General features: G+C 37.7%; 1 protein-coding gene across 1 annotated transcript in view; it reads left to right on the plus strand.

Annotated features, from left to right (window-relative positions):
• Window positions 1–17,592, plus strand: part of slc25a21 (solute carrier family 25 member 21) — a 98,327-nt gene that overhangs the window by 65,634 nt on the left and 15,101 nt on the right. The window contains exon 4 of the mRNA XM_058748783.1: window positions 11,473–11,556. Coding sequence (XP_058604766.1) covers window positions 11,473–11,556 — 84 coding nt within the window. The remainder of the gene's footprint in view (window positions 1–11,472; window positions 11,557–17,592) is intronic.

A 17,592-nucleotide genomic window follows, 5' to 3' on the forward strand; every position in this document is an offset into this window, starting at 1 on the left:
TGCCTTTTTTCAAAGGGGGCTTGCTAGGGTGAGAGTAGGGGGTTTCGGGGGTTAGTTAGACTTCTAAGGAGACAGTGAGACTGGAGTTACAGCTTTTCATTAACCTGGAAACCACCTAGTTACATGGTTCATGGGCTGGTCTCAGCTCACTTGGAGGTAACAAAGGGTGTCAGGCGGCACTTTCGGCAGGGGGCGGCTGCTCGGGGCACCCCATCTGACTCTGATCATCATGCCGGCCGCCCTGCCGCACTCATTAGAGGCCAGGAATGAGCTTGCATTGCTCTTGTTGAAGAGCTCCGGTTACGTCGCCTCACCCCACCCCAAACACGCCCTAAGCCCCTCCTACAGTCTCCGTTGTTGTTCTTTCTTGAAATGGGAAGGTACAGAAAAATAAAATTATAATTCATGTTTGTTTTGTTTTTCACCCGCATAGTAATATAAATGGCTCTATTGAAAAAAGTTCATGTTATATACATAATATATTTCATGCAAATAACTATATTTGAACCATTTTAAATGCCAGTGCATACATAAATAATCAGTAATCAAACAAAAATGTATTACATTTTATCATTTTATTTTTGAACATCTTTGAAAGTCTTTTCAAACTTTTCATATTTAAATTTTCCATACAATGGTAACATTATGAATTAAATATATTAAAAAGTTTATAATATAATATAATAACATAACATAATATAATATAATGTAATGCAATATAATATAATAGTGCTGGGAAACGATTAATCGCGATTAATCGTATCCAGAATAAAAGTTTTTGTTTATATAATATATGTGTGTGTACTGTATATATTTACTATTTATATATATATTATATATTTATATATTTAAAAACACACACATACAGTATATACAACCCAAATTCCGGAAATGTTGGGACGTTTTTTAATTTGAATAAAATGAAAACTAAAAGAATTTCAAGTCACATGAGCCAATATTTTTTTCACAATAGAACATAGATAACATAACAAATGTTTAAACTGAGAAATTTTACAATTTTATGCACAAAATGAGCTCATTTCAAATTTGATGCCTGCTACAGGTCTCAAAATACTTGGGACGGGGGCATGTTTACCATGGTGTAGCATCTCCTCTTCTTTTCAAAACAGTTTGAAGATGTCTGGGCATCGAAGTTATGAGTTTCTGGAGTTTTGGTGTTGGAATTTGGTCCCATTCTTGCCTGATATAGGTTTCCAGCTGCTGAAGAGTTTGTGGTCGTCTTTGACGTATTTTTCGTTTAATGATGCGCCAGATGTTCTCTATAGGTGAAAGATCTGGACTGCAGGCAGGACAATTCAGCACCCGGACTCTTCTACTATGAAGCCATGCTGTTGTAATAGCTGCAGTATGTGGTTTTGCATTGTCCTGCTGAAATACACAAGGCTTTCCTGAAATACACGTCGTCTGAAGGGGAGAATATGTTGCTCTAAAACCTTTATATACCTTTCAGCATTTATAGTGCCTTCCATAACATGCAAGCTGCCCATACCACCCCATACCATTTTGAACTGAACGCTGATGACATGCTGGAAGGTCTCCCTCCTCTTTAGCCTGGAGGACACGGCGTCCATGATTTCCAACAAGAATGTCAAATTTGGACTCGTCTGACCAAAGAACACTTTTCCACTTTAAAACAGCCCATTTTAAATGTGCCTTGGCCCACAGGACACGACGATGCTTCTGGACCATGTTCACATATGGCTTCCTTTTTGTATGATAGAGCTTTAGTTGGCATCTGCAGATGGCACGGTGGATTGTGTTTACCGAAAGTGGTTTCTGGAAGTATTCCTGGGCCCATTTAGTAATGTCAATGACAGAATCATGCCAATGAGTGATGCAGTGTCGTCTGAGGGCCTGAAGACCACGGGCATCCAACAAAGGTCTTCGGTCTTGTCCCTTACGCACAGAGATTTCTCCAGTTTCTCTGAATCTTCTGATGATGTTATGCACTGTAGAAGATGAGATTCGCAAAGCCTTTGCAATTTGACGTTGAGGATTGTTGTTTTTAAAGTATTCCACAATCATTTTACGCACTTTCACAGATTGGAGAGCCTCATCTTTACTTATGAGAGACTCTGCCTCTCTAAGACATCCCTTTTATAGCTAATCATGTTACAGACCTGATGTCAATTAACTTAATTAGTTGCTAGATGTTCTCCCAGCTGAATATTTTCAAAATTTCTTGCTTTTTCAGCCCTTTGTTTCCCCCTTGCCAACTTTTTTGAGACCTGTGGCAGGCATCAAACTTGAAATGAGCTCATTTAGTGGATAAAAATGTTTTGTTCTCTATGTTCTATTGTGAATAAAATATTGGCTCATTTGATTTTAAAGTCTTCTAGTTTTCATTTTATTCAAATTTAAAAAAGTCCCAACATTTCTGGAAATGGGGTTGTATTTAGAAAATATTTACATGTATTTACATGTATATATTTCAGTGTTTCCCCTACCATTATTTTAGCTCCCGCCCCCCTTGAAGGTCAAGTTAATTTTATTTAATTTTATTTTCTCTATAGTGCCAGACCACAAAAGAAGTAATTCAATGTTACCCTATAGAACAGGTCTATACCTTGTTCTTTTATTAAACAAACTAAATAGCCTTATGTTATTTATCTTATTTACACGACGGCATGTCATTTCTGTCTCTACGTTACATGGCCACACTCTCTGTATCGCGCGCACAGCGGAGTTCCGCCCCGGTTCGCACATACACACGCACGCACACACAAGTGAGCACACTCCCACTCCTATTTGTAAATATTAAGCAGCAAAACGACTATATAAATATGACTTCTGTGTGTCTCTGTGTTAATGTATGGCGCAGACGCGCGAGTTTGTTTACTACTCATACAGAAGCGCGCGTGACGCTTGTGGTGATATTAACTTCTGCCGCCTCACTAAATGAGGACATAAATACATGAACAACATCTCCAGAACTGCTCTGAGAGTTACTTCATGAGCATTTGACCGTTTCATTTGAGAAAAACTATCCATATCATATACACACAGAAATGTAAAGGTATTCACGGCAACCCGTCAAAATAAAAGTTCGGTTTCACTTGAAGACATTGGGCAGAAATATATTACCGTATTGTCCCGAATATAAGACGATGTTTTTTTCTTGGAAATACATCTGAAAAAACGCGGTCGTCTTATATTCGGGGTCTAGATTTTGACATGTCAGTAATCCCACAATACACCCACAATAATAGGTGGCGCCAAAAACGCATAAAACGAGTGTGCCATGAAATATGTAATGTAATGTGTGTTGTAAAGTCGTGACTGTCATGTTAGCCTGATGGGACCAAACTTCCTCTGTAAGTGATTTTAAAACATAAGACTATACCCACATTTGAAGACTACAATAAGATTTCACTTCTACTGATAATACAATTTTGGTTGGCTACTATGAGATGGATAGCCTAAATGTTATATAATTCAGATGGGCTACCTGTTATTTCAATGGTATATCAAAAAGTCATTGTTGGTACATTTTACCAGTATTTACCATACTTTCAAAACAAAAATTAAAATAGGAAAAATATGCAATTTGAAAATAATTTAAGAAAAAAAATGTGTTTTACAGAGAGAAAAACAAACAAACAAAAAAACAAGATTTGGTTTTCAAAAAGCCTTTTTCCAAAAGGTACATCTGGAAAAAGGGGGGTCGTCTTATAATCAGGGTCGTCTTATATTCGGGACAATACGGTACTATTGTTCAGAAGAACGTATATGTAATAGGCTACTACTACAAAACTATTAAAACCTTATCTTTAAGGAATAATCATACAATGTCTTCAATGTTATTATCAATATTAAATCCCCTTTATTTTCAAAAAAATAAGATTTGTTTAATCTAATAAACCATAAACCTTTTTTTTGGTGCGATTAATCATCATTAATCGTTGCCCAGCACTACTAATATATAATATTAAATAATACACACTTTCATATATTATATAAAAGCATAGAGATTTTGAGGGGAGGACACCTTTTGAAACATTTGAAACATTTTAAAATAAACTTTATTTTATTATTTATTTATAAATATTAACATTTATAAATAAATTATAAAATTTGGGTGGTGGGGGGTTTATGTCTGTATGTTTGTACAGTATATACTGGTAAACAGATTCCAATTTAAATAGTTATAATATATAAAGAATATGCTGTTAATGTTACATTGCAATTCAAATATAACAATTGTAATACTACATAGAAATCATGAAATAAAGCACCTGCACTGATCCTGTCATTGCATCTATCCATGTGATCTACCATATCTCTTATTTGCCATCAATCTATATGCTTATCTATGTTCCTCCACCACTCATGATTAAAACAACCTGGAGATACCTCCTCATGAGAGTCACTGCGATGACACAGCCTTCATCAGATCCCAGCACGCTACACACTGAGCTTCACTGGTGACGGATTGTAATGTTTGACGAGGGCAGTGACAGATGACGTCCTGTCCCCAGGAACGGTGACGCTGAGAGAGGAGCCCAAGTCTTCCACCCCCGACTGGTGGCTGAACCCTGGTGCACTCTTGATGGAATCCCTCAACCAGCCCTTAAACAGCAGGGCTCAAAGCTCAGAGGACTAAGAGCCAATCCGGCCCAGTAAAGCAGCACGTCGCTCAGCTGTGCTCCAGTGATCTCTTAATCCTACCCTGCCCTGGCTGACAGTGTAAACTGCACACAGGTATCTGACTGTGGCTATCTGTGCTTAGAAAGCCGAGACTCCAATCACATCAGTGGTCGGACAGTATACTAACAATTCCAGTGAAAGAAGTCAGCAGAACATTGGTTGTGGCATGTTTCATTATAAAGGGGAAATCTAAAGCCAGTCCAAAATAACTCAAGGCACTACTATTTGTGGTTTAGAAAGGGAATTAAAAAGCTTTTATATTAGTGGCTTACCACTGACATTTTTTGGCCAAAGTCTTCACCAGGGTGTACGGAGTACAATATTGACTGCTGCTTAACACAGATCATGGAAACTCAGGTGCATGTAATAATAGTAGTAACAGTAATAATTAGTTTGAGGTAATTACTAAAGACTGAAATTATATCAAAAGTTCTGGTGTCATATAATACAAACCACTAAAGTCCATTCCTTGTTCTCAAGTGTCTCAAGTGTTCTCAAGTTCACTGAGACTAAATTACGTTAAATGTGTGTTTATGTAAAAAGAATGAAACTTGGCACCAAAACTACTCACAATGAGCAAGAAACGAATTTTCATCAGAGAAAAGTTTACATACCTTAACAAATTCACTCGCTGTTCATTTGTGGGCTTAAATATAAAGGGATGTTTTCACCTTCCCGGAATGGAACAATAGAAGAATAGGAGTGTGATAGCGTGACATATGAATATTACTGTATGTTGGTAATATTGGTGTTCTACTCTTAGTAATAATAATAATTGTGAGAGTAGAACTGTTGTAACACATCTGGTGCTTAGATATAGTATGTCTATATTAAACACATTTCCATTTTTTTAGCATATCACGTTTCAACCAAAAAAGCGAACTTTATGGCTTTCTTTCTCTTGTGGAACACAAATTAAGATATTTTGAAAAGTCTTTAAATGAAAGTGACATTCAGTGTTGTTTTGGATCCCTTTGGCTTTGATTATATTGAAATATTCTTCAAAATATATTGTGTTCTGCAGAAGAAGTGTGGGCAAATTAGCAAATTATGACAGAACTTTCATTTTAGGGTAAACTGTAAAATGAGGGACCAGGTTCTTATCAAGCCCAAAATATCATAGAATTTCTTTGCATACATAAGCAAAATGTTTGACTCCAGATTCTAGAAAAGAACAATTAATGTGACCAGGTACCAGCGGTGTGACCTCCTGCTGATGTGACTGCCATTGCACATTATGACCTGGTATTAAACAGGTCTGCTTGAAGGAGTTGTCACAAACACCTAAATGCATTATGTTACAAACATACTAAATAAAGCAAAAATGTCCAAGTGTGCTGAAATGACCCGTTTTAGAGAAGCAGTAAAGTGCTTGATGAAAACTCATTTGTCTCCTGTACCTGTCAGACGCCTCGCAGCATCTGTGACCCACTCCTTCAGAGTTTTGTTTTGCAGCGGCCGTGTTCCTACCAGGCAGGGGGTGAGAGGTGCAAATGTAGAGTTGTAATTCAGAGAGTCCGGTTTCTGTTGCTGAAGAAGCAGAGTGCAGTATTGATGACCGCACTCTGCACTGTCCTGACCGTCTGTGTAATAGCTGCCAGTCTCCTGCTGTCTTAAGGAGTCTCCACCATCCTCAGCCAGCAATTTCCTTTCTTCAAAGCAGCCGTAACTAAGCTGGACTGAGATGGATTATCCAGAGTCTCTCAATCTGATATTTCTAGTTCTGAAAAATTTGTTTGGATGATCAGAAAGCGTAAACCAACTATTTTTTCTTTATTTATTTGCTAACACTTTACAAAAGGTTTATATGCATTAATATTGTGTTAATGTAACTTTTACAAAAAAAAAAAAAAAAACCACTTTCAGACAATTTCAAATTGTATGAATTAGTTAAGATATTAATTAACATTGAGTAGTTGTTTTATACAGATATAGCCTAAATTAAAAGGATAGTTCACTTGAAATTGAATATTCTTTCATTATTTTATCATGTTGTCTAAGCCTGCATTACTTTCTTTCATCTTTGGAACACAAAAGAAAGCTTTAAGAAAAAAAGATACTGGTCATTTTCTGCCATGTTTACTTCAATCCTAAAAACATTACACAATTCTTTCATATTAACACAGTACATTATGCAATATATATATATATATATATATATATATATATATATAGATATATATATATATATATATATATATATATATATAGATAGATAGATAGATAATAGTAATAACAATTAATAAATAGATTAATAAATGGTCTTTTATGCCAATATATTAACTGATATTAATGAATTCATCCTCATTTTAAAGTGTTTAAAAAAAGTGTTCATATTTTAAGTAGTTGTGCTTTAATTAGCAAGCTTAGTTGTTACATTAAATGCTGCATTTAATGCAAGTTTTAAATGTAACCACTTTAAATCACAGTCACTAGTCATTTCAGCATGCTGTCACATGCGTTGCATTTTATTGTGTCAAGTTAGAAATAGTCCAGCTTTATAAACGCATTCTGCTCTTCCTGATTTAGAATGCAATAAAGGTAAGAAAGGTATCCATTTGGGGTCGGTTGAACACGAAACCTGCATATTTATGTAAAGCTTCCATAAGACCAATAGGCCAAGTAGTGTGCCAATAACCCTCTGCTTAGTTTTTTTTTTTTTTTTGGAATGTCTTAACAAAGTGAGACAACGTTTTCACAATAAGTCAGCCAGAGTTTGGAAACCTGAGATATAAATTAGAAGGAGCGTTTTGTTAGATGTCAAACTGGTCATCTTGAGGACGTCATTCCTTGTCCCACTCCCCCTCTTGGGCAGCTTCATTTCCCCAGTCACAGTGGGTCAAGTTGGCCTGTGGTGCCACTGAAACCCAAGCTTTCCTAACGCAGACCGAGACCTAGAAGCATGCGGTGTCACAAGCGCCATGACTTTATCACTTCCCCTTTGCCCCATCTTCATCTTCTCTTCTGCTTTATCTCCTTCCCTCCAAAGGCTCATCTTTATAGGCCACCTCCTGCCACGGGCCCAGCGGTATTAGCCTGAAAAGCCAAAAGAACAGAGGAAAGCAGCTATGTATGTCTGCAGTGAATCAAGGCAGTTTTAAGAGAGAAATTTCCCTGTGGTTTTCCAAAAGCATTGCGTTTCATTGGTTTTACATTTATATTCACCCCGCTACTCAAGTATCAATGGTGTTTTGCTTATGTATAGTCCGATTAATGTAGTCACAGAGCATTAATTGATATTCATGAGTAGCGTGATCACAGAGGGTCGATTGGTCCCCTTCCATATTGGAGCATTTAGGTTAGAGAGGTTTAACCTCATGTACCATTGCAATGGACGTCTGCCATCTTTATGATCCTGCTCATTAAAATTAACTGTCTGGCTGTAAAAAATAGATTTCCTTTTAATGCTGCCTTCTGGATTCTCTTACGCACCGCTGATTGTGTGTAAAAGAAACCTTGCTCACGTGCGTGTTTTGCTTTTTCTAATTTTACTTTCATTTCAACTCTTGATGAAAGTGTCGTTGGTTCAGAGGCAGCAGATGGAAAACACATTAACATGAATAAGAATTAAAGACTGAATAATTGAAATAAAAAATGCCATGACCAAAAACATTGGTGAATAATTCAGTTTATAAAGAGATCAACCATAGTGATATTTGTTTTACTACCATAAATGATTGAAATTTATAATAATTTTCCAGCAATTTTTTGTCTTACTTATACCACACAATATTTGGTTATCATTGTACCAGACTGGAAACATAGATGGCCAATATCAAATGCCAACTGTTTAAAAATTTTCCTGTCACAGCTACAGTCACACAGTTTCAGTTATAAAAAGGAAAAAGGAAGTCATACAAAAGTTATAAATGCTGCATTTGCAGGATGGTTTTTCGCTCATGGGACCTTGTTTATCATGGGGTTGATATTATAGTCATAAATGAAATAATGCAGTTCCCACTCCACGCTCCATTCTTTGGGGGAATACCCTTTATTTAACAAGGCAAATTTAAGAGACCTTTTTAAAAGTTTAGCCTGCCCCTTTAAAGGCAAACCCATCAAACTCAAGCCTTTTGATCAACCCAGTAACCTCCCGCCCTTCCCACAGGGCTTTTTTTAACACCATCATTATTAGGCCTCAACCCATCAAGCCCGTCTTCCAGCGGGGCATAGCCCCCCCTGTCGGACCCGGTGCTGGCCCATTACATACAGGGTCTGAAAGGGGATGAGGCCCTAGCACTCGGCCTGGACCTGAAACACTTCACTTCTGTCTATAAAAATACAAAGAGTAGGTGTTCTCCTGCTCTTTATTCTCATTTTCTTTCCTGTCAGAGCGTTCAGAGTTCGCCATTTTACAGGGAGTTTGGGGTCAGGTGGAGATGGTAGGGTTATATACCCACAGTGCTCATTTCACCCGTAGAAGCTCCACGTTGGCCTTACCTTCACCCTCACCTGGCTATTCAGGATGGCGCTGTGGTCCTATAAAAACAGAGTACAGCAGGTCGTTGGAGGATTTTGATGAACTCACAGATATCGTCACCTGTAAGTATATCTTTTCTTTCTTGGTTTACTTTCAGAGTGATTCTGAGAGCTGGATCTTTTAACAAAGCCTTTGGGCTTTTCGCAGTTCCTCTGTTTGTTGACTTTACAACCGGGAGCTTGGCTCCAAGGCCAACCGAATTGGCCCTCAACTCATCTCAAGAGTAAATATCTGTCTCCAAATCTGTCTAAAGGTTTCACTCCTGATCTTCTGGCTAGACTCATGTAAAAACAAAAGGTTCGCCTTATCCTAAGCTTCTTTTCTATTTTGAACTTTCGGTAAGCGAGGGAAGCCTGGTGATCCTTTTTGAAAGTCCCGAGGCATCTTCTGCTGCCAAATCTTCCCCATTATCTTCCACTCCCCGGGCTGTGACGTTTGGTCCAAGGCTTTTATGACAGGGTAGGCAAGGGGCATGAGGAAATGAGGTGACCCCAAGGTCAGCAGTGGAGTCAGGCAGCTGAAAGTGGACCGTGGCCCTGCCACCTCTGGGCTACAGCGGGTTGGGCCATCCCAGTGTACTACAGAAATGGAAACTCTGGCATTGGTGGGACAAGACCATCTTCGATCCTTGACCTTGCTCTCATGTGCCTTTAATTAGGATGGATTTAAATTTGTTTACAAGCTCCACTGGTCTTAAATCTTTTGGTTCGGTGCCCCATCCTTTTTCATGCCCCCATCCCTACATCCCCCCTCACTTGACTGCCTGCTGTTTCAGAGTCCCTCTTTTCTTCTTTCTCTTTAATATGGTGTTGGACGTTCATTTATGATGCTTTTTTAACTGGTTCTTAGGCACGAGTTACAAGCTATTTGGGAATCTACAAAATTGGATGTTGGGGACACCCCTCTAAGATGTTAATCTGTTGCCGATATGAAAGGCTGCTCACCTCGGTAAACCCTCTCATCCGATGGAACCAGGCCACTTTTACGGCCCCATCAGGCACCCGCCTGGATGACTTACTGCTGACCTCTTGACATGGCAGTCAAAGCCATATGAGGAGAATCTTTCTCATTCTGTGTCTTCCACCCAGAGTTCATCTATCCGCACTTGGAGGCCAAAGGTTGGTTTATTTATCGTCTCTGTGTGCCCAAAAAGATACCCAGCCTGAACTCCTATTAATTGTCCTGGCATGTCAACCTATAAACAAATCATAGTGTGTGGTGTCAAAGTACCAAAGGTCTTACAGTTGCTTTGTCCATTTCTTCGTGCTAAAACCGCTATATCACATGAACCCTTGGTGGTGGTGGTGGTGGTGGGGGGGGGGGGGTGGAAGAAGCAGTAAATCCCTTTCCCCAAACTCACACTCTGCGCTGGTACCACGTTAAACATTTACACGGTTCAGTTTGCGCTTTATTAGGGAGTTACTAGCATGCTTGTTGCTACAAAAACATCTCTTGACCATTTGTATCATATTAAAAATTTACACGGAACTGCAGAACTGTTACCTGCAGGTTACTAGCATGTTAGTGACAAAGTTAGCAGCTACAAGGTCTGTGGCTATAGGAGAAGCGAAGCTAATTGGTAAGGATGGGTTAAGTAAATGTTTGACTTCTCCGCTGTGCTAAAGGGACCGAGAAAGTCAGCACCGCCTCAGAAAGAACAGAAGGTGGGAGAGAAGAGCGGTTTGGGTTTTGACAGACGTCTAAAACTTGTGTCGACACTTTGCACAGATTAGCCAGTGTCCCACATTTCTGCACACAGATAATTGATAGCATATGGTGGTCATGCTCTATGATCTCTCACTCATCTAAGTGAAAGAATGTTGAACATAATGTATGTACAGCAGTGATGTTTTCCAGAATTTATGAATTCTCAATCATTGTTTTTCTTGTTATTTGGCTTTTTTTTCCCCAAATGTGAAAAGGAGCCATTACATGCGTGAAATACATTTGTTTAGAGGGAGAACATTGTAAAAAAAAAATAATAATAATGTTATGAGTTAAAAGGTCTGTAAGATCATGTCTTTATTTGTCGTTCTAATTTTTAAATGCTCTTTTCATAATGTGTGTGTGTGTGTGTGTGTCTAGGCCCCATTAATATGGTAAATACAAAAATAAGATTTCTTTCATTAGTTTATTATTATATTAACAGCAGTATTTTGATTAGTATGTTAGCATGGTACATTTTTTGTAAGTGATTATAATCCATGGAATAGACCACACTGGTTGGAAAAGTTAGTTTAATATTTCTGAATCAAGGTTTATAAATTCATATTTTGTGTAAATCAAGTCTTGGGGTGACCAGTTGGCATCATTTCATTTTTCAGGTTTCAAATCCAGAGAGGGAAGTCTGACCCAAATAGCTATAAAGGCCTTGGAGACAGTTTCAGAACTATATTTCGCGCTGAGGGGTAAGTTATCAATTTCTGTCTGTCTGTTGTCCATTTGTTTATCCATTTGTCAATCAATCCATCCATCCATCCATCATACTGTATTGTATTGCCGTGCCATCAAAATTTCTCAATAATTTCATTTATAATTTAAAAATATTTGTAATCTACGAAGACGTATCAGACACCAAAATAAAACAAAAAAATAAACACTTTTAGGATCTTTGTAGTTTATATAATATAATATGGAATTGTCTGGTGGTACGGTTTTTGTTTAGGTTTCCAATCTTGACCCTGTCCTTCATCACTATTCAGTTTCATTTGGAAATACGATCTTTACTTTAATTTGTAACTTAATTTCACATTTTTCAGTTATAATTACTTTTTTGGTTGGAAATGTGAACGACACTTCTGGTTTGTAATGTTTTCTTTGAGTACTTCCCATCTGCTGTTTTCATGTATTCAGTGTAAACTAGGTACACATGTCTGCTGTATGCATGGTAACAACATACACCTGGTGACAGGGAATGTTTTGAGGTTTGGAAAAGTAGTAAACCTGGTGTACAAAAATCACAAACTTTAAGCCCACCTGCTCTGTAATATGCAGTGTGAAATCATAGGTTTATATTAATCACTGGCAGTAGCATGCTCAACATGTGTCATGTTAACTGCCTCTGCTCATAGCAAATCACACATATGACGTAGTGTGCTTGAGGCAGAGATTTATCTGTTTCTGTCTCCCTCCTCTTTTTTTATTTTCCCTCCCAAAATGATTTGCTCTCCTTTCAGTTTTTTCTCCCCTCCCTCCGCCACACAACATGAGGCACGTGTCAGATCCCAGACAGTGTGCACACTTGAAAGAAAGCTCTGTTTATGGCAAGATGACAGCTTTACAGTGGATCTAAAGCTGATCCGCAGCAAGGTGTGAGAATATATGCGCGTGTGTGGCCCCAGGTGACGCTGACACAGCAGCTCTGGCTGGCCATTGTGAGATCCATCGTACTTTCCCTCTCCACGGAGCTGTCATCGACTGCATCCCGCAGGCCTCCCCTGCAGATTACGCCTCTTCTTTCTTCTAAACCAATTATCACCCTCCGACTGTTTGTGCTGTGGCTGGAATCACCACACAGTAGCCGGTAGCATGATCAGCCCCAGGCTGAACCACTTAGTTTTAATTTACACAAATGGTGGTGGGAGTTACTGTTGTGAAATTATTATTGAAAATAAACATGCTCTTGCTGTATGGGCCAGCATTGCACTTTTGCTCTCGGTCCATATTTTGCTTCATCCACCCCTCTGTGCGGTAGAAACCTGAGCCCTTCGGCTTCCACACACCAATTAGTTCAGAGCTGGAGATCCATCTGTGAACTGGCTCCGAGTCTGTTTGAAATGTTATGAACATTCACTTGCGTCATGATGTAGCATGTGTGAATCATCATAGAAAGAAAGCACTAATAGTTTTAGATCACATATATAAATAGCTTGATTGTGCATAATTATTTAACAGCATGTGTCTTAGCCGGTGATTTATAGAACTTTTTGTTGGTATTTTAAGTTGCTATGGCTCCAAAATACTTTCAAAAGTTAGAAATGTATTTTTCGGAACCAAGCTGCATTTTTGAAGTCCATCCATTCATCCATCCAAAAAAGAAAGAAAGAAAGCACTAATAGTTTTAGATCACATATATAAATAGCTTGATTGTGCATAATTATTTAACAGTATGTGTCTTAGCCGGTGATTTATATAACTTTTTGTTGGTATTTTAAGTTGCTATGAAATGTATTTTTCGGAAACAAGCTGCATTTTTTAAATCCATCCATCCATCCATCCATCCATCCATCCTTCCTTCCTTCCTTTTCAGCAGTGTCACATGATCCTTCAGAAATTATTGTAATATGCTGATTTGGAGGTAAAGAAACAATTATTTTTATTGAAAACTGAAACACATTTTTTCAGGAGTCATGGACATGATGATTTTATTTATTTTTTTGCATGCATTAATTTATTGGTGATCTAAAAATCAGCATGATTTTAATTTCTGGATTTCTATGAAATAATAAAACTTATGTTGTTACATGAAATGCATAAGAACACATATTGGTTAAATAATTTTATAGTGGATTCTTTGACGTTTCTGACTGTGTTTAGACGACTGATTTCCAAACAGGAATGTTGTATGAATGTATGTTTCCTGTAAACACAAAAAAGGAAGGCTTATATTGCTTTACATTATAAATTTTTCTTATAGTAAATATATATGTATATGTAATTAATACCATATTTAACTTTTACGGTTTTAAGTCGCATACCCTGAAATGAGTCATATTCATTGGATAAAACCTACAGTAAATATGATATGATTTAATGTCCATTTGTAATGCTTTTTATTAATACATTTGTGTGTCAAACACAAAGATGAACACATTTGTTTATCTGTAAGACGGGATATAAAACCTTACATATTTGCCCTGATTTTAAACATTAATAATATATAAATTAGGTAACACGTTAGAATAGGGAACACATATTCACTATTAACTTGAACAAACTCCTTATTTGCTGCTTATTATTAGTTAGTAAGGTAGTTGTTAAGTTTAGGTATGGGGTAAGGGATCTAAAATATGATCATGCAGATTAAGCCATTAATATGTGCTTTATAAGTACTAATAAACAGCTAATAGGCATGCTAATAAGAAACTAGTTAATAGTGAGAATTGGTCCTTAAAGTGTTAACGTAAATGATTATATAAATAAACATTACATTTTATTTATCAAAGTTCAAATTCAAATGATCAGATCGGTTTCTGAGCTTCTTTTCTGCATTAATCACTGGAGGCAATTAGCTGATGAATTGGTGTTGTTTTACTCTGCCTGTCATGTTTGATTTCAAGCCAAATCTCAAGAAACATCCCCACTCCTTGATTTATGAGCATGGAGCCGTTGTGCTGCCCCAAACCAATGTCAAGGTTAAAGACTCGAGAGGCAAATGACAATATTTGCAGATCAAGCATTCAGGTTGTTGACAAGGGAAAGGACAGGAAGAGCTCAAAGTCACCCGGTCCACCACGTAAGATCACAATTGTACGCTTACTTACAGCAGACAAAGACCGAAATGTAAATATTCCATATACGTTTCCTGTCAGCCCAGTGATTCATTGACGGTCGGCCCCATAACAGGGATCAAACATTTTGCCTCATTATCCAATTTGGTTAATGTATCATTTCCTTCCTCTGCTTTTGTTATGTTGAAGGATGTGGCTATGAGTTGAATGGGAGAAATTGGGTTTGATGCAAATCAAAGACAAATCACACCTATACAAACTCCAGCAGCTGGACCCACAGGTACCTAAATGTGTGAGCATTTGCTTATGAGGGCCAACTGCGTGCTTACATTTAGAGTCAAATTGGCATTCAGGCATAGTCAAACCAGGCGTAGTCAAATGGGGTCCTAAGTGCGTGTGTAACAAATTGGAGCTTTATCTCACCACCTGATGTTTCTTAGACTGACCACACCCGGGAAACACACGGCCAGCGTTTGCATGCGCCACAAGGGGGACGACAGGAGGGGGGCTTCCGTTTCGCCAGACAAAAGCCCTGCATGTCGGTCCCACTCTGCCAGGCACTTTCGTTCGACACAATGCCTCTCTGTTGCAGTTTCACCTGACAAGTGATGCTTGTGACATCTGACACATCGTGATGCTGGTGAAATCGAGATTGTTTGTCATCTGATGAGATGTGTGGTAGTAATTAGCCGTGGGTCAGAGGTTTTGGAGTGGCGGTCATGGCGTGGGCAAATTTGCTCGCTAATCGCCTCATCTCTGTTCGCAGAAACGATAATATTTACACCCCAACTAAATCAGCCGAGGACATCTCTGTTGACTGCTCGGGCATGTTTTCACAATACAACGACAGAAGTTCACATGCAGCTGTCACGCTACTCTGTCCACCCTGTCCACACACGTGTGTTCAATATCAATACACGCTAGAACTGATACTGAGAAATCTGTTTCATTCTTACCGTCCCCTCCTGGGATGTATCAACCCTCTTATACGCATACATGGATGTTACCTGATCTGAAGCTTTGGTTATAGTAAGGCTGTTCATGTTAAAGGGATAGTTCAGCCAAAAATGTACTTTCCCTAATGACGTTTTTTGTGTGGAACATACTAGAACCTTCCTCACTAAGCTTTCCAAGAACAGACAAAACAATGTTCTTGCATTCAAAAACAATAAATTGACTTGTGATACTTTTTATAATGGCAATTTAATGCCTTTTTATTATCAGAAAGTAATATAAAAACATTCAAATATTTTGGAAATATTTTGTTTTATAATTAATTCATTCATTAGGTATCAGAACACTGAACAACAGTTTCTACGGCATTTATTAATCTACACTACCGTTTAAAAGTTTGGAGTCACTGAGATATTTTTTTATATTTTTATAATTTAAAGAAGTCTCTCATGCTCGCCAAAGCTGGATTTATTGAAGCAATGGAGCAATTATTACAATTTAAAATAACTGTTTTCTGTTTTAATGTAGTTTATGTATTTAGAGAACTATTTATTATTTATTACTATTTAATACTATTTATTTGAAATATTGAATCTTTTGTTGTATGTCTTTACTATCACATTTAATCAATTTAATGCATCCTTACTAAATAAAAGTATTAATTTCTTTCAAACAAATTAGCAACAACAACAAACAATCTTACTGACCCCAAACTTTAGACAAAGTAGTGTAGAATAATGTTAACTGATAAATTAACAGTGTCTGCTCACATTATAGTAATTGGTTTATGCGTTTACGTATATTTATACTTTAATTTACCTTGAAAGGTAAAAAAATATATCTGTATATGTAGAAATTAACAATAACCTATTAATAAATGCTGTGAAAGTACTGTCTATTGTTATGATAACTGTTATTAATATTAACAAACTGAACTGTATTGTATTACCAAAATATTGCTATTGATAGCCGTTTAATTTAGATCAATTTGATTAATAATCATATTATGTTATTCTTTTTTTTTTTTTTTTTTTTTTCTTTTGGCAACCCGTATACATTGTATACCTTTGAGATATTTCATGGAACATTTTAGAGGCATGATTAAATTTGTTGGTTTAAAAGGGGTGGTTTACTGCGATTTCACTTTTTTCATTTTAAATAGTGTGTAATGTTGCTGTTGGTGCATGAACAGTATCTGCAAAGTTGCTGCGCTGAAAGTTCAACGTAAGCGGAGATATTGTCTTTTAAAAATCAGGAAGTTTAATGCCTACAAAAACGACTCATATGGGACTACAACGAGATACTTCCCGGGTTGCATACGTAATAAACCCATAAATTTACATCAACCCCTCCCTCCGGAACATACAAAAAAGGGGGCAAGGCCATGTTCTGCGGCTTTGTCGAAGAGGAAGCGTTATAGTGGAGAGTTGTAGTCATGCCGTCGAAACGGTGTTATTTTCACCCAGCTGTCAGGTCTTCTGTGTTCGGGCTTCCTACGGACGCTGTAGTTCGTCAGCAATGGTTAAAATTTATGTTTGATTATGTTCCTGACAATTACAATCCTAATTTAACTCTCTGTGCTGTGCATTTTACGGAAGACAGCTTCCAGAATCTACACGAGTTCAATAATAAAATAAAAATAAAAACGTTCCATTCAGAAACGTTTGTAAGAGCCGTGCTTGCGGAAGTTCTGCTTGATTCTCTTCATTACTGCTTTCTGGGTCTGATTCTGGCTCAAACTGATACGGCAATATTGACACCATTATTTACATTTGACCGGAGCACATGCAACTGTCACCCGTAAAGGTAATGGGCGTGAAGTTTCTGAACAATGTGCAGTACGCAGTTTAGCCAATCACAACACACCGGCCCAACTAACCTATCTGAGCCCATCGCCTGTTTCTGAGGGAGTGGTTTCATAGAATCAGGAAGTCAACCGGTCGTTCAAATGACAGAGGAGAAAGCGGCTTACAATAAAGGTGAAATATATGAAAAATAAGGCGTTTTTAACAAACGAAACATGAAGACATGTTATATTGC

This window comes from Onychostoma macrolepis, chromosome 17, assembly GCF_012432095.1.
Source record: "Onychostoma macrolepis isolate SWU-2019 chromosome 17, ASM1243209v1, whole genome shotgun sequence".
Taxonomy (NCBI): Eukaryota; Metazoa; Chordata; class Actinopteri; order Cypriniformes; family Cyprinidae; genus Onychostoma; species Onychostoma macrolepis.